General features: G+C 41.2%; 1 protein-coding gene across 12 annotated transcripts in view; it reads left to right on the forward strand.

The window, feature by feature from the left end:
- PLEKHM3 (pleckstrin homology domain containing M3) overlaps nt 1-21,220 on the forward strand; it is a 126,284-nt gene that overhangs the window by 40,617 nt on the left and 64,447 nt on the right. For all 12 annotated transcript variants that reach the window (XR_003924098.2, XM_030019237.2, XM_041124660.1 and 9 more), the window contains 2 exons: nt 4,445-4,638; nt 16,431-16,494. Coding sequence is in view for 11 of the 12 variants with exons in the window: in XM_030019237.2 (XP_029875097.1) it covers nt 4,445-4,638; nt 16,431-16,494 (258 nt within the window). In the remaining variant the exon portion in view is untranslated. The remainder of the gene's footprint in view (nt 1-4,444; nt 4,639-16,430; nt 16,495-21,220) is intronic.

The raw sequence follows: 21,220 nt of genomic DNA on the forward strand, positions 1-21,220 counted from the left end.
GCAAGTGGATGGTAAGGCAAAGACCTCCTATCAAGCTGTCAGTAATACTGCCGAGCAAATAAACTGTTTCGTTTTCTAAACCTGCAGGGTAAAAAACTATGCTCTGTTTCCTGTGGTCTTGGTATAGGCAGCTGAGGCAAAAAAGGAAATGGGACTTTCAAGCTTAAGCATTCATTGAAAACTTAATCTACTGTAATCTCACTATAATAATGAGAAGTTATCAATTTGCACTTTTTGTGGACAGGCAGAACAGCTGTGAGGTGGGTTGGGAGCACAAGCAAATTCTGTGCAGATACTTTACCAGTCTCCGTGCCAAAATGCTCAGAGAGGTGGATTTAAGAAAGGAACAGCATCCCTTAGGTAGGAAAACATTACAGCATCCCCAACTGTTAGAGCAGAAACTAAGGCAGGGAGGGAAGGTGAAGAGGACATCATGTGCCACAGTGGCAGTGTGACAATTGAGCTGTGATCACTGTTTGGATCTCCTCAACTCCATCCCATCCATGTATAGCATAAAATAACAAGTAGTTCTTGTTACTTTTGTGAAATCTTTGGGATATTCCCCTTTCTGTTCAATTCTGTATACATGTGCTTTTATTTCTGTCCCTGCTATGCCTCCATGGGAACTAAGCAGTACTTTTCTGAGGCAGCGTACATAATTGCCTGCACTTTTACATCTGCATCTCCTTTCTCCATTCAGAGATAAAGTCTGATGTTTATTTCTTCTGTATGGTCTAGAAAGCAACTTAGTGCTGGCTGCTGCACTTCATAGTTATAATGAAACTGCATGATTCCTTAGTGGCATATTGATTAAATGTGTTGATTTGGCAAAGACAGATATCTTGTCCCACTTCCTTGAGGTGATTTTGGTAGTACTAATTTTCTTTGGGCTCATTTTAAAAGGAAGGTAACTCAATTTGTCAGCTTTTCACCTCCCATAATTGGCCAGTGTGCCCACACAAAGCTGTGCAGCAGCATCCTAAAATGAAGCTAAACAACAGAACTTCTCCTAACTGCACAGCCCAGCTCCTCACAGGTAGCGCAGCAATGCCTGAAAGTGCAGCTTCTGCAGGGGTGACTTGCTACTGGCTGGACTCATCGCATACCCCAGAGAGGTCCTGCAGGAAATAAGCACATACCACATTTGATGGTCAGAACTGAAAGAGGGCTTCAGTCTTCAAAAGCTTCTGTGTTTCACACAGTCTGAAATGTGCCTGTCAGTCCACCAAATGGAAGCAAAGTGAATGAGGGTTTGAAAACCTGCACTCCTCACTACCACCTTTTCCCTGCCTCTGCAGGGGTTTCTGGGGTTTGTCCTGTCTGCCTCTGGCAAAGCAAGCACCAAGAGGTACTCTAGGATATGAGCTTTTATGATAATACAATGTAATTGGGCGTGTTTCTCTTCTATGTTTCATGTACTCCTAGACATCTGAGCAGCAGCTGTAAAGGAAACTTGCATCAATTAAGTAAGTTTTGCAAATGGAGAGGTTCTTGTCTTCTTTTGGCAAGACAGGTCATGAAAAAACAGAAGTGGTAGAAATCTGTGGAGCTGTGTCTTCCCATACCCAGGATCTTGAAAAACAACAATGCACTTGACACCTGAAAGCTCATAGGTAGGAAAAGAAAAATCCCCTTGACTGCAACAAAAGCTCTTTGAAAGGACTTGGCAGTTAGGCATGTTTCTTCTGTCATAACCAAAGCAGCAGTTCAGTCCCCAGGTTCACTGTTTTTTCCTGTTTCCCTACTGTTTTTGTATTTGTGTTTTTCATGTGTTTGTGAGAAGGGAAAAGAAAAGAGGCAATCTTGTGAACATCCTTTCTTCCTTTTACTTAGGCCAACTGTTTTCACCGTTTGCATGCAAAACCCAGTAAGTATTGCTGTTCGGTTCAGGTGGCTTCCAGCCTGTGCAAAATGCCAGACAAACACAGCAGGAAATGAACTCCCTGTGCCAGAAGGCTTCAAGGGAGGCTGACTTCTGGTAAATTGAATTCTGAACTGTAAGTTTGCAGCCTCTAGAAGAGAAAGGTCTGGAAATGTTAGCATCCATCCTTGTATGACATTTAAAGCTAAAACCCTGTTGCACTTTGCATCTTCTTACTCCTTCTGGCTTATTTAATAAGATTGTCTAGTCTGCCCGGTAAAATTGGGGGACTGTGAGTATGCTAGTCATGTACTAGAATATTGGCTGGTAGCAAGCTGAATTATGATGACTGCCTGACCCTTCCCATTATAAGACTGCATTTCAGCTTCTTTTAACTTTGCTATGGTTGGCAAGGTAGGTTAATGTTTTACGTGACCTGTGTGCCTGTGTCAGGCATGCAGAGTGAACCGACACCTACCTGTCAGCCAGTGATGCTGGACAAGGCTACTTCTCCTGCAATCAACACTCTGCAGCTACTTTGTATTGGCAAGAAGAGAGAAAGGTTTGCTTTGGTCCTCTCTCCTCAAAGGCTTCATTCAGACCATTTAGCACCAGAATCACACAATAATACTTTGTCATCATAGTGCACATGTATTGCAGAGTCACTCAGGTGACCTCAATTCTGGCATTTTTTTGTTTCTGTGCTCTTAATGTTGCAGCCTCAGGAGGGTTGCCCCATATAGGGTAGAAGTGTGCACAGGCATGGGTGTAGTACTTAGACAGTAATCGCCCTCTGGTTCCCGAGACAGTAGGGCAGGTGGATGAGGAGCCCATCACTTCAGCAGGGGTTTAAGGCAAGGAAGTAAGACTACAAAGAACACTGGGCACCAGGTCCTCCTGATGAGAGGTGCTATTAGCTGTATCAAGCATTCATGTGCCTCCTAGGGAATCACTGAATATGTGCCTTAATTTGTCCATTGGTGGAAGAGGAATAATATTTACTATAGATACAGCAGTTGTCAGGGGATTGCTGAGATATTACAGCCAAATAGTTTAATGATTGTAAAAGCAGGTTTAACTGCAGTCTCTTTTGTGTACTGCAGTTAGCATGTCTAATAAAACATCAACATTGCTAGTGTTAGAAAACTTGACATATTTGGGGTTTGTAGAGTTTTGTTCTACAAAATCCAAGTTGCCAACACAGCATGTTACCTGCGCTTCCATTCAGACAGCACAATTCCTTGTACGTGCATTATTTAAAAAAAAAAAAAAAAAAAAGAAAGAAAAGAAATTAGTGGGATGTCTAATACAAATAGGTGAGATACTTAGTACAACTTCAGGACCTGGGGAACCTGTGGAGTTATGGTCTGCTGTATTTAAAATTACACATTGTGTTATCTGTGTAGCTATTGGTGGGAAGGCTGGCTTTGGTATTATTTCTTATATCTTTATTATGTGTTGTGAAAGGGTTACATTTGGGGCTAGCTTTCCCTGTAAGTAGCTAGTGACTCCTATAGCTAGTAACTTGTGCTGGTTTTGGAAGTGGTGCTATTTATAAGGATGTATATTGCTTTTTCCTACTTCCTACCTTATAGCACTAAAAGGGAAATAACATCTTAAATCTCAAGAGGCTATGGTGTGCCCTTTCTCCTTTTGTTAGCCTAATTCATCCCTCCCTCGACTCAGTGTAAACAGTGATTTAAAGGTCCAGGAGGACTAATTTCTACAGCACAGTTTCAAGTGATTTGCAGCTCATTTCAGGTAATCCCATCTTCTCTTTTTCAGCTGTGATAAAATGCAGGAGTAAGGAATGAGAGGGAATTTGGCCTTCTTGCCTCAGAAACAGTAGTATCTTTTCTAGTGGGAACATAAGTCCCATTAATTTATCAAGATTTCAGTAGCTCTTTGCAGGCGGAGATAGAGCACTATCATGAAAAAGGCATAAGAAAAATTTCTTGCAGATAAAACATTGTGAGTAATACCAGTAAAATTCAACTTTATTTGTATTTAAAAAAACCCTGCAACTTGATAGATATGCTTCTGATGATTTTCTTTTTACATAATTTTAACCATACTGGCTGAGCATGAAGGAAATGGGAGTGGTACTTTACACTGGAGTTCTATACCCTGGGATAGTACAATGTGATTGGATTTGCAGTGTGTATGTTTCCTTTTCTAATGTTGTGCTTTGGCACTTACCTAAGCACTTGCTTCTTGCCAAAAAGAAAGCAGCGAACAAACAGAAAAATATTAACAGGGAAGAAACTTGGTATTCAGTTTTTAGACTTGAAAAACATCTAGTAAGCTATGTTACCCTGCAGTGAAAACATGTGTGGTTGCAAATACTGCTGTACTTTGGGTAAATAAGGAATTATCTCATACACTCAACTTTGATGGGCTTGATGAAGTTTGACTTGGCTATAAGCAGAGACAATTGGATCTCTCTCAGCTCTGTCTTCATCTGTAATTGGTAACAGAGTAAGTTTTCAGATGCAGAGAATAGCTGACAGATCATGGAGGGGAAGATCTAGTTAAAAAAAGTTGGGAGGAAAGCCTAGCTAAACTGGTTGCTTTATTTTTCAGGTATCAAAGCAAGCCAAAGAGTTCCTGGAATATGTTTATGAGGAGCCATTGATTGATATCCAGCAGGAAAATCCCATGTTGTACAAGCATGTTGAACCTCTGGCAACTGTTGGTCGCCTGAGACAGCAGCTAAAATCTCTCCGAGCCTATTTGTTCAGCTGCAGAGCAGCAGTGGCTGAAGATCTGCGTAGAAGGTAAGAACCACAGACAACATACAGTACAAGGATGTAGTGTCCTTGTCATGTTGCTTTTCTCTTTTTTTTTTTGTCTTGCAATCTAGTTCTGAAGGTGTTACCCATTTAGAAAGACGTTTGTGCTCGCATCTGACTTCCCTGGGCAGCTGGGTTATCTACTGCCAAAGAAAATGGTTTTGTAGGGTCTGAGTATCTCAAGTTGTTCTTGACAACTATTAGCGCAGGGGTCACATGTTGTGGTGAGCATCTTTTACTCCTCCATGGGCTCCCTGGCTGTGCGTGAGTATTTTGAGTCAGGTGTGATACCTCATGCTCCCTGCCATGGCATCACAGTGTGGTAGCAACCGTTGGGACCTTTGAAACACCTCACAGTATGGCAAAACATGAGGGAGGCCAGAGTCAACCACCTGTCCAGCACTTCTGCCCTCTTCTGTGATATGATCTCACACAAAGGCAGAGGCCAGATGTAGTCCCCTGGCACATGACCCAGCATGTGATTTATGTGACACCAGAGTAGTTGTGCTCTTGCTTAGCCACTATCTTTTCCATCCATGATGTGGCTGTGCTCAGTGTTCTGTTCATTGGAAAACACATGGTCACAGCACAGCAGAAGGTGTTTCATATTGAGTTTTCTGCGGTGGAAACTGGTTTTATAAAAAGTGAGGTTCATTTTAGAAGTGCTGTATCTTAGTCCATTCAGCTGCTGCTCCATTTTTCTAAGGAGCTAAAAATTAACAGTTGTCTTAAAACCATCAAGCCACAGGTGTAACCTTAAAAAAGCCAAGTTACTTTTGTCGTGGATCTCTGAAAGAGATGGGGAGATGTCTCTGCCCATGCCATACTGTGAGGTGAGTGGCACCAGGCACAGGCAGCTGACCTGCATCTATAAGCATTTGTATCCCCCCAAGTTTGTAAGTAAGACAAGACTGCGAATAGGATAGCCACTGCTTCAGAATTATGAGCTGCTAAAGGGCAAGAAAGCAGATGACATCAGTGACTGTATTTTGAGCGTGGTGTTTTAGGGATGGGGGACCTGAATTCTCTGGGAGGAAGAGGAGGCTGCACTAGCATCTTTATCCCAGGTAAGGAGTGAGGCGGTATGCTATTCGGTACATAACCTATGTCATTGCTTTGATGAACTACCTAGAACAACTAAGAGAAGGCTATAGCAACAGGTTTCTGGAAGGTACTGCTGAGTTCATGTGTCAGACCCCTGTGTGTTAATATGTGTTTGTGTCTTACTGCTCAGTTCCTATTATTTGATAGGGTAGCTTACAGCATTTTAAAAATTAGGATGATTTTTCTTTTATTCTAGAGGATGGTATTATCTTGCAGAGCTGTTTTGTTATTCAGCTATAACTTTCCTATGCCATCCTCTTCAGCTGCAATAAAACTAAAAGGAGAATAAGATTTGTGAAGGCTGCCATTCAGAAAAAGTGGCAGAGAAGAAATTATGCTTTCTGATAAATGCTGAAGAAAAGAATGCCCTGATTAAAATAGACAGGAGGAGGCATGAGACTGAATGGACTTGGGTAAGAGAGTGAAAGAAGAGAGATCAAAGGAGGCCTAAGCAGAGAAATCAATAGACTACAGACAAAGGGATGAGGGAAAGCCAGGAGAAGGAGGAGATTCAAAGAGGGAAGAGATCTCAGGAAATTAAGAGTTAATGAAGAAACCAGGACAAAGAGGGAGCCCAAAACCCTTCCTCCAAAAAGGAGAGATGACAAGTGCTGAGGAAATGCAGAGAGGAGAGAATGGACAAAAATTAACACAGAAATGTGCGCATGGTCTTTTCTTGGGGCAAGGAGGAGAGAGAAAAAAACTCCCTGTATCAAAGTGAAACACCCAGAATGGCAGAAGGGGAAACAGGGAAATACTCCAAATGCTCCCTTTTCTTATCTTATGTTCCTTCACACTGTCTCCAATTAAAGCTTTCTGTGGTGGAGAGGAGGGCCCCAGCCCAAGAAGGGTTTGCTTTTTTACTAGAGAAGCATCTCCAGTTTGGTAGGACTTGTTAAAAGTGCTGTAAAAGCCACTGAAGGAATGTACAAAACGCACCTTAGAGTTCAGCTCCTTCTTGCTCTGTGAAGTCTCTGTTGGGGTGGGTTTGGTGCTCAGTTGGTCCCCCAGATCTCCCCCCTAAGAGGTTTGCAGAAATGGAAAGGAAGAAAAGTTCTTTTCCCAGAAGGAGTTATTCCTTGCTCAAAACTGGTCCCAATGGCTTTGCTTTCTGCATGTAGTATCACAGTGTGCAGACATTCACTATCAATATGATGGCTTTATAGAGCACAGCTGAAAAGTAAACAAAGAAAATATGTGACTTAAATTTCCCTTTGGTTGATCACACGGGCAACTTGCAAGAAAAGGAGGCATTTAAAACAATATGGTGAGACAGCATTCCTAAATTTAGTACTGTTTCCTAGTTAGAAATGAAGGGCTGGGGGAGAAAATCCAGTTATCTGTCCTGCTCTAAAAACATTTTTTTTTTTTCTGCTTGGTCTTCACCTTAGTATGTGAATGACTATTAATCACAAGAAAGTGAACACAGCATCTTGAAGACCTGTCAGACCCATATAAACAGACTGAAACAAACTGTTAATATTGCTGTCTAGGGAGAACTAAAAACAGACTGATTAATTGTATTGGCACCTTGCTGCCTTTGGGACACTGATAGAGCCTGCCTTATTAGGGAAAAGCAGATCACTCTGAGGTTTCTTTTATTAATACTATTTGCATTATCATCTTCTTTAAATCTATACCTTGCTCTTGAACCCGGATCGCAAAATGAAGATGGCAATGAAGTTGGAAACTCTTGGTGTCCTCTGGGAAGACAAAACTGTTTACAGTGCTTACAAGTAACTTTTTCTGAAGAATTCCAGATGTCTATAAACCAGGTTAGCTCAGGATCCAGTTGGCTTAAATGTGGAAATGTTATTTATAATGCTTGGTGTGCATAGATAGGTACTTTAGGAACTTTGAAACTTGGCATCTAGCAGAGAACTCAGGGCTGAACCATACTGTGAACTTTGAAGAAGCAAGCGACTAAGTAGAAAGAAAGGGAAAAAAAAAAAAAAAGGGAAGAAAGGAAGCAAAAGAAATCCTAAAAGTAGCTAGAAGGGTCACAATAAAAGTGGTCTTCATCAGTTATAATGATTTGTTCTCACCTATTGGTGCACTGGATTCTAAGCTTTTTTTATATTTGCAAGGGAAAAAAATAAAGCAACTCAGACTTGGCTGGGAGGAGAAATAAGGCCCTCCGCCGGTGCATATCAGCAGCATTCCTCTGAGGTTAGCCAGCTGAGACTCTGAACCTGTTGCTGAGCTCCCTGTTTTACAAGGGATGTTGTTATGCCTCGTTTGCTGTGGCTGTCACCTCAGTATTGCAACAGACATAATTTGTCTCAAATGTCTTTACTCAACAAGTTCTCACTTGTTTTGGTTGCCTTGCTTTGTGTGGATGCTGTTCAGGCAGAAACATAAAAGACCAAAACCTAGAGCCAACACAGAATTAGTACAAGGGGAGCTGTACAGATCCCACCACCACCTGCAGATTGTGGGATGATGAATGAATGGCACAGGCAAACAAGATGGAGTCAATAAAATTGATAGTTAGGAAAGAGTGAAAATCTCGAGTCCATTAAGTAGTGAGGTTATTCTGTGAAGCTGTGCTGAATGATGCAAGTTTTATTCTGGTTTTGCTTTCTTCCTTTTATCTCTAGACATAAGATACGCTAACAGTGTGTCCATATGCCACAGCCTCTTTTCCTCTGTTCTTGTCGTGGTTGAAGGCACTTCAGGTCAAGCAACTGTCAGAACGATTTTTTGGGAAGTCTTCAGGCACCTCTATGTCTACTGCAGGGTAGGCTAACCCAGGTCAACCTGGGAGCTATCTCTGGGCTGTCTGCTCTCTCAGCTATACACCTAAACTTGCAGTTCAGGTGTTGCTAGCCCAGATATTTTAGACAGATGGCAGTGGCACAAGGTAAATGTTCTGCAGCACGTTCCCCTGTACATTAGGGCTCGTTGCAGTGCCCTCACTCTGTAAGTAAATCTTCTGAATGGTGGTGAGAAACTATATGGAAAAATTTCCCTCTTTTTACTCATCTCTGTCTGATACCGTTTGTCCATCAGTTCCGGAACAACAATACGTCAGTTTTACCCTAGCAAAGCTCTAGTGCTGGATGCATTACTTAGCGTCTTACAGGAAGACCAAATTAGAGCTTGCTGTTGCAGCAGGAGGTTAAAGGTATACCTCCAGTGCCGCAGACATGTGGTCCTGGCTGAGCCTGCCGGTCTGTCAGCACGATGCGAAACAAGCCCAAATTCAGTTATGCTGAACAATAGAGTCCTGTCACTTCCTACAGTGAGGCCTTAGACATATCACTTCTGACACAGGAGTAGATTACTTTAAAAATATTTGTGTGGCAATTGGAGAACCTGTCTAAACACATCACAGGAATCCTGAGTGATCTTATGCAATCGCTATACCACCAAATACCTCACATATGTTAAGCTGGGGCTATGTCATCTTTCAGACCAAGGACAACAGAAGGTCATTAAGTCGTGTCCAGACTGTCAAAGGAGACTGTTTTCTCCATTTTCTTTGCAATGAGCAGGCCATTTGGAGAGTGGAAAATCCCAAAGCAGGAGAACAAAGACACAACTTGTGAAAGCAGTAGACTGCAAAAAGAAAGTTTGAGCAGGAAAGGAACAGAAGGATATGGTTTCATAGCAGGTTTCATAGCACTCAGGGCTCTGATTTAACGGTAAGACCAGCAGAAGAAAATTTGTTGCATGGGTGATTGGAAAGAGGGCGAGAGAGAAATTCATTCAAAGAGGATATCCGGATATCCTGAGAGGATCCAGTGTTGAGACCAAACAACACCCCACAGTGAGAAAAGGTGAGAAAATAAATGCACAGAAGTATGCACGAGCCATTTGTTGTTTTATATAGATCCTGCATGCATTGTCAATTGCAATAGTCATTGCAGTAGCTGAAATAAAGTGTGCCTGTTGATGGAGCTCTTGCAAACAGACCACCTCTTTGCTTCAACTGATGTCTTTTTGAAGAAGTAACTGTGCATGCAGGGTCCTTGCAGGTTAACATCTTAAAAAGCATTTGGCTAAAACTGTAGAGGATGGAGTTAAGGTAGACTTCAAGCTTTCATTTCAACTAGGGGTAACAAATGGCTGGAGCGACAAGATGTGTGCCAGAGCAGCCAGGGTGGAGGCAGTACTGCTGTCTGTTCAAGCCAAGGGAAGGTTAAAAGCACAAGCCAATGGTCTACCATGTTAAGTGTCCACCTGAGGAGCATGCCAGGGTATATATGATAAGTTTTCCAGAGGGCAGGTGGGTCTTTAAGTTCATGTTAGCATTTTCAGGTCTAGGGGCACACCTGCAACTCCTTGTCAAATTGATCAGCAGTATTAGACATCTTTCAAAATGGTAGTTTCCATTCACCTTTTGAGACTGGATTGCTTTTAAAAAAACATAATGATTTAAAAAGAATCATAGAATCATAGAATCATTCAGGTTGGAAAAGACCTTCAAGATCATCGAGTCCAACCATCATCCATGCCCACTAAAATAAGTTCCTTTTAGATGTAGACGCCACATCAAATGTGACTTGTGTCATTTTTATCCCTGTGTTTTTATATCAGAACTTCCAGCAGCAAACTGCAAGGGTTCAGAAGTGCCTGACAAAAGCAAGAGAGCATTTTCTTATTCTTCATTTCAAGTTAATTGGGGGATCTAAGCTATTTTGATTTCAAAATGAAACTGTGTGCTTCTAATTCTCTGCATCCTGCTTTTAGTAACAGTGGCACTTGATTACTGAGTTTGATCTGTAGTAATTCTTGTCTTTCACAATGTTACCGTAAACTTGCTCAAGTAACCACAGAGGAGAGAGAGTTTTTAGTTGGAAGTTTATATACTGGTTCCGGATCGCTGATGGATGATAAGAGTAACTGTTTTAACATAGGGATGCTTGTGGGCAGCGTGGGCTGAGATATTTAGGAATGGCTGTTCCCAGAACATAACCAGAAGAGTGTTCATACCTCCCAAATGTGAAATGGTTCACAAACGCTTTTTTAGCCAAACCCATAGAATTAGAAAAAAATCATTAATCTGGTATAATACCACAATAATTAAATAAATGAGTGTTTTGTTTTGCTTTAAATTTATTAATTTATTATTACCTTCTGACTTTCAAATCACTGGGTTTTCCAGGGCCCCACTTCTCTGAGTAACTTTTTTGGCTGGAAAGTTGGGGTTCTCCTCTCCCAACATACTTCCAGGAGCTGGGATTTTCAAGAAAGTACAAAATCAAAAGCCTGAATAAAGCTATAAGAATTAGCAACACTGGAGAAAATCCTGCCTTTTACCCTCACCTCTGATGCTGTTCTCTACCTTAAATTAACAGATTCCATGTCAAATGAATTGCAAGAGAAAACCGAGGAAGAGATGTTATTTACCCTGCCACATATATTTGGGATAACTGGCAATTCACTGATACCCCTCTGTACTTCTAAAATCAAATAGTAACTCTGAAAAATTTGAGCTCCCGTCAGTGAGGTGAGAGCACACGCAGTTCCTGTCCGTGTGCTACGCACGCAGCCGCAGCTCTTGGTGGTGCACGCTGCAGGGCCTTCAGAGGTCCTCTTGCCCCTCGTCTAGGGGGCGAAAAAAATCCGGGAACGGTGGAATCGGCATGTGCTAGCCCGTCAGCTGCTTTAGCTTGCAGCGTGGTGCCGTAGCTTAAAAGTAGATCGGTGGTGGTGTGAGTTGCGGTGCCAGGGTATGAAGTGTGCTGGCTGAGGAAATGGACTTGGTACCTGTGGTGTTGTGCCAGCTGTGGGTGTAGCAGCTTCCTGCAGAGGGGTGGAGAGGACGTCTGCATGGGGCTGCGTGCTAGACTGGTGCATCTGCGTCTCCCGTGAGTCAGAGCTCAGTCATACAATTCTCAACCTGGTCAAACAAGACGCTCCTGGCTGGCACATGAAAGCGTGGTGCCAGCTTCCCCTCCCCCTCCCACCCTAGGTTTCAACAGGTTTTTTGGTACAAAAGAGACTTGGTTGTGCCCACCTGCCAGCTAACTTGATTTCTTTTGATTGCGCTGTAAAAAGAAGAGTTCGCTCTGCTTATCACGTTTGTACTTCGGTTATAGTGTCAGGCTTGGGCAGATTAATCGGTTGTAGCTTTAGCAGAGCTGTCAGGGTATTTAACCCACTGGAGAAAAATTACCTAAGCTGATGATAAACAGGCTTTAAATGCAGAGCAATTACTTAGTGCTAACAAAGCACCATGACTACACGCTTTGTCCAAACGCAAAAAGCAAAGTCTTATCGGTGGTTCTGTTTGCAGGACAACACTAAAAGATAACCTTTGTTTGTGCAAATACTTACCTGATAAGATCATCCGAAAGGGAATGGATGAAATTTTTGGTTCTATCTTGCCTGAAGGTTATGCTTCAGACTACAAAGTATCAAATAAAAAAGAGTAATAATCACAAACTGAGAATGCTCAGTTCTCTCTTTTAGTTGGACCAAAAGTCTCCGATGAGGGGTTTCTTTCCTGCTTGCATCGATTGCTTTTATTTCTAGCACATAACAATAAAGCAATTTAGAGACCTTTAACCAATAGGACTTTGGATTTCATTGTTCACAGGAACTGGCAAAGCTAGAGCGCTGGTTAGCATTGAACTTGGTTTGTTCACTGCAGGCTTAACCCTGACTGGTAGCCAGGGTTTACAGCACAGCAATCCTGTGACTCACAACTGTTCTGTTTTGCATCGATGGTGAAACTAGTCCGGGAGTTTCCAAACTGTGAAAGCTTAGGAGGTGCTTTTAGTGGGACGTGTGCTCCATACCATTTGCCTCTCAAGGGTCACAGGTCACATTCTGAAGCAGCAGAGGTTTGAGTTTTTATTGTGATGAGTCTTAACATCTTGCATTTGACCTCTGTCTAGCTCACTCCAGTTTTTTTCTGTGTTAAGATGTGACTGAATGCTCTTAATTGACCAACTTAAAAAAAAAAATCCAGTTCGTTATAGCACATGGATCAAAAGATTTACAAAACTGACGTCTTTTATTTTGCTTTCGAATAACTTATCAGAGATTTCCCATTTGGTGTTTGTAAAGGACCTTTATATCAAGGGAAAAATAAAATGCAAGCACGTGTTTTGGTCTTTTTGGATCAAGGCCTTATATTAACCCAAGCATGCTCAAAGCTCCACCTCATGCAGAAAGTAAATACATATTTTCTAGTGAAATGTTTCTAAGTGTATTTATCTTAGCCTTCTCTGTGGTCTCTGTCAGATTTTTAGATATGAATGTGATTTTAGGTTGATTTGGATGACACGTAGCACTTTGTCTGGATGCTAATGCAATGGCAGGGTGTTTGTGTGAGTCCCATCTTGCCTGCTGTGCTCTACTGACTTTGGCTTCCTTTGGCCAATTTCAATTGCAGCTGACAGAAGGACAGAGATGGCAAAGACATTATGTTCCAGAGGAAGTGTTTGGGTCGAGAAGCAAGAGGCTCTGAATTAGTCCTGTGTGCCCCCTACTGAAAAAGACTTTATATAAACCATCACCTCATTAGGCTCAGAGAACCTGTGCAGACAAGCAAGCTGTTGGAAACCAGCTGTCATTCATTTTCTTGCTCATTGGACTGCTTGGTCTGTGTGGATTTTCTGCCCCAACTGATTTGCTTGCATTTTATGATGAGGTTTTTTGAAAATGTGTTTGAATTTTATATTCTGGTGCTTCTTATGCTCTTGTTCCCCACCCACTAGAGGCTGACAAAACTGGCAATAAACAGACATATTTTTGGGAGGTGGCTTCACAAGTTATGTTCAGGCAGCTGTTGAGCATCGGTTTTTCTTTCCAAATGGGACTAGAGAAGTTTGCTGGAGATCTTAATTGCAGATGTGCAGCACAGCAAGATGTGTTTTTGAAACAGCCGCTCAGCTTACCACAGGTGTTGTGAGGGTGCATCATTTATATTTTAAATGATCAGGGACTGAGCTGCCTACTTTTAGGCAATTTCAGTGGTTTCACACCCATGAAGCTGTGCGCTCTCCACCTTTGGTGATGTGGGCAGGTGTATTGGGAACCATGCAGGAACTGGTCCGGTTGCTTCATAAGAAATTTTGTAAATGCTGTTGTACATATGAGCTCTGGCTGCTCAGCTGTTTTTCTGTGGCCCACCACAACCAAATTGTGATTTTTCGAGTCAGTAGGAGGACTGCAAATCTGAAGCTGGACCAGCCTTACTTACTGAGGGTTTTCTAATGCCTCAGTTTCCATAGCAATGGAAATAAGCACTCCTCTCCCTTGAGTGCCAGGTGTGTGTGTATGTCTTGCATAAGACTGGGAGGACAGTACCCTCTTTTTTTCCTGGAGATAGATTTGGAAGGGAAGAGGGGTGATGGATGCTGGCTCTGCAGAGCTGCTGCTGCAAACTAACATATCTCAGGGAGGGGACAGGTACAGGGAGAGGATGACTGTCACCAGGGTCTGTGCTGGCTGAGACGCCCCCTGACAAAGGAAGTCCCTCAATCATGAGTTTGCTTTTTATCTGCACACTTTTTATAAGGAGTTAGAACATGCAGGAAATAAAATGCAGTCCTTGAAGGCAGGGGAACGTGATGTTAGTCATCGATATTAGTCATTGACAGTTTCTGCCTTATGGGTTATTCAGGCTATTTCCTGAAAAAGGAAATCTTTCATTAGCTAATTATTTTCCTTAGCAGTGCTGTAAGGGCATCAGCAAATAATATAGTTCCTGGCAAAGCTACCACACTGTTTAGCGCCTGCCTGTGTGATCATGAGAGAATGATGGGGAAATTTTAATGAAAGAAATGCTATCAGAGCTGAAAAATACTAATGGCTTCAAAATGCTGTTCAGATTTGACTCCTTAGCAATCAGTTTTAATAAATCCATGTGCAAATGAGGAATCCCAATGTCATACATTGTCTAATATCTGGATTTTGACTGTTTTCTAATGGTCTTTGACATTGTGCCAAATGTATTATGAAGGTGTGATGCAGCAGAGCCACTGAAACACATTCACCTCCAGTAGGAGCGATGGTATAGCCTACAGAACTGAAAGGGGAAAATGCAGTATCCCAGTGAGACTGCAGCTGAGAATTAGGTGGGTAGAGCAGACATGCTTGGTGAGTCAGAAGGAGCAAGGGCACAGTCTTGCTTCAGAAGAGTGCTGTAAGACTGGCAGTGCCCAGTTGTCAGCGCCTTGCTTGCAGGACTTCCTCTCCCACCCTAATAAAGCTTAGATTTTTTTCAAAAGTACAAAAGAAGTATGAGACTTTGTACCACTCACATTAACAGCAGTGAAAAGTCCTAGTCCCTCCAAGACAGCTTTGAAAGCATCGGTTCAAGATAGTCATTTAACACAAGTAATGGAGTAGGATGAACCAAGGTGCTTCCATTATTTCTTAGATTCAGTGTTCTGTCAAAGATTGCAGTTGGTACTGATATCCCTGCTGATCTGTGTTTTAGATAATTATGTTGTCGCAGCTTCTGAAATCTCTTCTTTAAGTTCCTGTGTACTTTCTTGTTAGTCTTATATAATAATCATGTAAGTTCATATCAGCCTTTCAGTATCTTTGGTTTTTTGAACATGTCCAGCGGTCTTTCTGTTCACTGCCATTCAGTTCTACCATTAGAAACGAATCTTTGCCAGAGCTTTGGTCATGCACGTAATAACATCAAGAATTTCATTTCTGTATTGCCTTAAAACTACATGATTGTAATGTAGGAACTGAGTTCACATTTTCTTCTCTAAGCGACATTTAGCGTAAAATAGTTGCACCTCTTGAGATACTTGGTTGCTTTTTTTGCAAGAGTGATGTGATTCTTCACTCCCAATGATACCTTAGCATGGTGTTGTATTTGTTCTGCGTGGATGGAAAATAAAGCCGGTCAGCTTGTTGTGTGCACGCGAAGACAGAGATTTTAGTTAGATGCACTTTTTCTCTTCCTGACATCTCTATGGCAGATACATAGGTTTTCATAAACTTTTCCTGCTAACATCCACTTACCTTTATAAGGTTCATTTTTCTGTGTAATGTTACTTTAACCCAGTTTTTCATTTTACTGCAAGTCACTCTAATTAGGAAATCTCTTCTCTGTTCAAGTTTCTGTAATTTAGCTTTACTGAACAGGTCTATCAGTGGATAATAAATGGTCTTGCCTGAAACCTTGGTTTATGTAAGGAAAATATGCCTTTCTCAAGTAATTATAAAGTCTATACCAATACATATATTTCTGTATGCAAAAGGGAATTAATATCAATCAACTTTATGGTGGAAGAACAGTATCTGCATAACATTTTTCCCAATATAGTTATTTCAGCTACAAAACCATAAATCACATCTGAAACTAACTGTTACAGTTTTCTAGCAGACCAGGAATCTTGTGCTAAAAACTGTAAGAAATACTTTTAATGTGTAGTTTGAGTTATTTGTTTTTATTACTGGGTTAATTGTTTAAAAAAACACCTTCTGTGCTCAGGATAAGCTTTCAATGGCTGTAAATGTCACGGTACATCCTTACCTGACAGTTGGAGACTAACACTGGCACAGCACTTATTGTGGAATTGTGCCCATGAGGAATGCTATAAAAGTAGTTGGTGCTTACAGGGTGACATAATTCCAGTTTCTGACAAGCGCTCTCTCTAGCATCATTGTTCTGCAGTCTTTTGGTGGGGAGAGGAAATCTTTTGAGTTTCCCAATCACCAAGGCATGACACATCCATTTTTCTCTATTCCAGGATCTTTCCCAGGGAGTATCTTCTCCAGCAAATCCATCTTTATTCTCTCGCAGACCTTCAGCAGGTAAGTTTCTTCGACTAATTCTACCTGTTACACACCAAGCCTGTTCTCATTTTCAGTGCTAGTTGTACATTCCCCCTTCTAGCTGATCATAGCATAAATAGCTTTACTTCCAAGCCATCTCTGTGGTATATAGTCTAATATAAAAATGAGTTAACAGGGGAATTGGTTAGGGATGAGAGAGAGAAAGCCTGGAGTGTCAGTGTTGAAATGGGGCTAGAAAGAGGCTGCTAAAGAAAACTGTAGTCTGCAAAGAGAACTTTGCTGTGAGAAATTTTTCATCTCATCAATGAAGGCTCATCTAAGGCTCAGCCTACGGGGTGACAAGTAGTATTTATTTCTTTGCTTGAAAGAATAGTTATTCAGGAATTTATGAGTTTGTACAGTCCCTAGTGCAACATGCTTATTTACAAAGTCTGCTAGGCATTACCACAAGAAGGGAAAAAATAAAAAAAAAAACCAACACAAAAACCTTAGCAAACCTGCTACACAAAGTTAAGCCATGCAGTGTTACTATGACAGACGTGACTGCAGAAGAGCTAATGTGCCAGCAAAACGTCTTTGCATTGGTATCGATTGAACTAAGTAAACACCTTACAGTACATCTGCCTGAACAGCAGAATTTTATTATGTACCAGATTAAACAAGAAGAATTTGGCAAAAAGCTGAAAAGAGAGGATAGGGAATCTAAGGTGAATGTGCTGCAGTGCTCAGATGCACAATGGAGGAAGCAATGAGGTAAGACAAGCTAGCTGACCTGGGCACATCTGTGTTCACACTCTAATACTGTTGCCAGTGATATGTAATACACGTTCTTTTAAGCTTCTTCCACTGGTGTTTCCCTTGTCTAGTGGTGACTTTTCTGCAGGGTAACGGGTAGCATAGTCAGTTCTGGATGTTCAGTTGACACATTTAAGTTGAAGAAGTTCAGATGCCCTTCAGAGCTGGAGACTACAGAACTACAGAAAATATGTGTTTTGTTGGCCGGTGAAGTCCCAGGGTGGAAATGATTCCATATATAAAATAAAAAGGCCAGTCATCTGAGGTCTAAAACTGTTTCCATATCTTTCAGCATGTTTTGCTATCTCCTCTTTAATAATCAAGCCATGAAAAAGCAAGCTACTTAACTCCAGAGCTGCAGTCTCCCTGGTGGGCCTGTCTATTAGCCCCCAGTGCTTTGTAAGCTGCTTAATCAGTTCCTAACATTGGTAGTAGATGTTTTAGAAACAATCAGCAGCTTATCAAGCACCCTGTGGGAGGGAGGGAGGGTAGAAGTCACAATTCATCCATTGATTTAGCAGTTCCCTTTAGCATGTTTCTTTGTGTTTGTATTTGCAAGACACCTTCTCTTCCCCTGAGGGCCCCAGCCCCAAACTTATCATATTTAGAGGCAATATAATTTGATTACCATTTCTGCTGGCGTGGGTTAAATTGCATTTACCTTTTAATCTAGCTATACCCTTGTTTTCAGCCTGGAGAGGATTTTCCACATTTCAGAGGCTTCAAGTTTGAAGTCAGATTGCTTGTTTTTGTCAAAGTGGAACTGGAGTGGAAAGGGGAGGAGGGCCCCATTGAGAAAATGCATCCAACAGCCAGAGAAACACTAATTCCCTTACAGCCCCTGCTTCCTCCCTGGTTTGCCCCTTACTGCTGCTTTCTCCCAATTGCTTATAATTTTCTACTGACCTGCAGTTTGGGTGGGTTTTAATCCTAAAAGTTTCTCCTCCTTTTGATTCCTCTGCTGCCTATTTCCGCATATCCATGGGCTGCTTTTGCACTGTATCCTGCTGTCATGTAGATTGCGTGTGTTTGGGGAATTAACTAAAAGGTTTATTAAAGATTAATGGAAAGATAAGGCATGGTGAGTGAATTAGAAAAGCAGAGAGGGGTAATCTGCAGATATAAGCAACCTTTACCCTGGTTAGTCCCAGCTCAATTCCGATTTGTTTCCTAGCCAAGTTCTCTTTAAAGATCCTAGAAAACATGGGTGGTTTCCTACCAAGCAGCTGAGTTTCAAATATGTGGTATGAGGGTCTGTTTTTAGGTGCAAAAAAGTTGAAATGCCTGTTTGCCAGTAGGTGAAGCGGCATATAATACTATTCTAAAATGAAATCCAATTTAAAATCTCTTTCCAAGCTTACCAGAGCTCCATGCTTAGACCTTATGGATGTGGCAGAGTACATAACTTGAGCTATCTGATGGTCTGGGGATTATTGTCACTTGGATCCTTTTGGACAGGGCTCTGCTGGGGAAGACCTTAACTGTGAGGTTAAAAGTAAGGCGGAAAAAATTGAAAAAAAATGTCCTTAATTTTGGAAACTCACCAAATCCTGGTGAGGTAGTGGTTTTGCTAGTACTTTACTCATTAACAAATGTTTATAGTACATATGTGAGTAGGTCTGACCTTTAACCAGAGAGGCAGCAAGTGATGGTCTTTATTTGTATGTGCATGTTTATTTAAAATAAACACAAACGCACACATGCACCCCAGCAAGGTTTCACTGCAGACCAGAGCCCCAGGGACTACATTAAAGTTTACAGCAAGTCTATCTATGGGCATTCCCATGGGGTTTTCTTAGAATCCTATTGTCATTGTTGTTGGAGGTGTTAGCAGATGAGATAACTAATTAGGTGCATTCGGATTTAACAAGCAGAAACACAAAGCATGACAGCTTGCTTATTCTGCCCCATTGGCTACACTTTCTTTCCTTTCTAACCCTCCTCGGTGTCATCTGCCCAGAGAGTAATCTGCCCTGCGTCACCCATAACACCACTGCATCTGTTAGCCAGTTTATCCAGGGCTATTAAAGCTTTAAAGAGGGAGACCTCCACTTGTTAGGAAGCAAGTATTCACTCCTGAAATTGATGGTTTTAGCAGACGTAGTACAGTGGAAAAATTGATTACTCTTATTTATGTGCAGTGTAGTCCCTGATGGTGCAGTCACAGTCCAGGGTAGCTTCACCCTAAACCTAGTGGTGGTGTGGACGCTGTTCTCTGCTGACATTACTAATGGACGTATCACTGGTTTTGTGGACATGTGGACATAGTTCATGCAAGCTGGAGTTAAAAACTATCCATTCATTTTGTGTGACTAGGGGGCTGCTTTTGGTGAGACTAACAGTTTTTACACCGTTATACGCTGATTTGGACAGAAGCTGACTCACACAAGACTCTTGTATTTCTTGGGAAAAGTGATTCTTGCTACTTAGATTAGATTGCATATTAACGGGAGCTTTTAAAGCAAAAGACTTGAAGTGGCTATTGTGACAGTTCAAAATTCAGGTGCTTAATCCACACAGAGAGTTAACTAATGACTTGCCTGTTTTTTATGTTAAATAGCAAGATATACAAGTATACAAATATTATTGCAGTGATGGTCTTCGCTGTGCAAACACTCTTAGTCATGGCAATTATTTCATCCTGGTTATACTACGCCCAAAAGATATGGTAAAATAAAAAGGATCCATGTAACAGCAAAATGACTGGATGTCAAGGAAGGAAATTGTGAGCAAGGTAGGAGATCTAAAAAGATGATGATTGAAGACTTGTTTACACGGGAGCACTCAGGAAAAAAAATTTGAAGTGACAAAATATGGGAATTTAAAATGATGAGTTGAATTACATTGAATCACTGTGTAAATACTGTTATTCAAATATAAGTGTCTTTCATTTGGTTTATCTCCATTTAGTTTGGAAGTAAAGTGAGCTAAATTGTATTAAGGCCATTTTCATTCTGAATGTGTATGTCCATACAGGGATTTAATGTAGTATAATTTATCCATTTTAACATTGTAGATAAACTAATCCCTTAAAATTTAATTAAAACATCCATTTACTTCAGATCAACTTTCCTGACTACCTGTAGATGAACCTACAAACAATGTGAAGAACAGCGGAGAGAACGGATGAACAGGAGAGCCCTATTCTCACAATAATATAGCACAGGTCATACAGTGAATATGAGACATGCATAAAAATCCTTAATGGAAATGCTTCTTTGCAGAACACACAGCAAGCATGAGGAACTTAATGCCACGGTAATATTACTGAGGCCAGAAGTTTATCATCTTTGAGAGGATTAAGTATCCATAATGAGAATGTCCACAGTTACAGTACGTAAGATAAAGAGATTATAAGGTTTCAGAATAGACATATTATTTACTGAGGGGATTAGGAAGATGTCTTGCCTATTGACAGATGGATCAATGATTTCATCTTCCTCTGATGTATATGGTACTGATTATAGCATCTGATAGGGTTTTGGACTAGGTGAACAGTTGGTCTAACAGAAGCATTCCCAATATGAAAATCTTAATGTTTCTGTTCAAGATTTTGCACATATAAGGTTCCCTAACAAAAATGTGGGGAATAAAAATGAACTTCAATGAAACATAAGTTCCACCTAATTTGAGCCTAGTATATTGCTAGATCAGGATTAGAAAGCCTTAGAAGAACAAAGAAATTGTTAAGTCTAGTTCACTTTTCCAGGCTTTTAACCCATGTTGCACTTTCATCACACCTCCTTTTCCAATGGCAAATTTGGGTGCTCCCTGTATTTTCCTAGACTGAGATGGAGGAGATTGGAGATGCTCTTTTTAGGATTTTTGCATGTGCAAAACTTTAGGTTGATTTAGACAAGTTGTTTCATGAGTCCCAACAATAGCAAAGACTGAAAGGAGATGTGGACTTTCCTTTGCTCTTTACTTGCTGTTTTTTTCAGAAGTAAAA

The sequence above is a fragment of the Aquila chrysaetos genome, chromosome 6 (assembly GCF_900496995.4).
Source record: "Aquila chrysaetos chrysaetos chromosome 6, bAquChr1.4, whole genome shotgun sequence".
NCBI lineage: Eukaryota > Metazoa > Chordata > Aves > Accipitriformes > Accipitridae > Aquila > Aquila chrysaetos.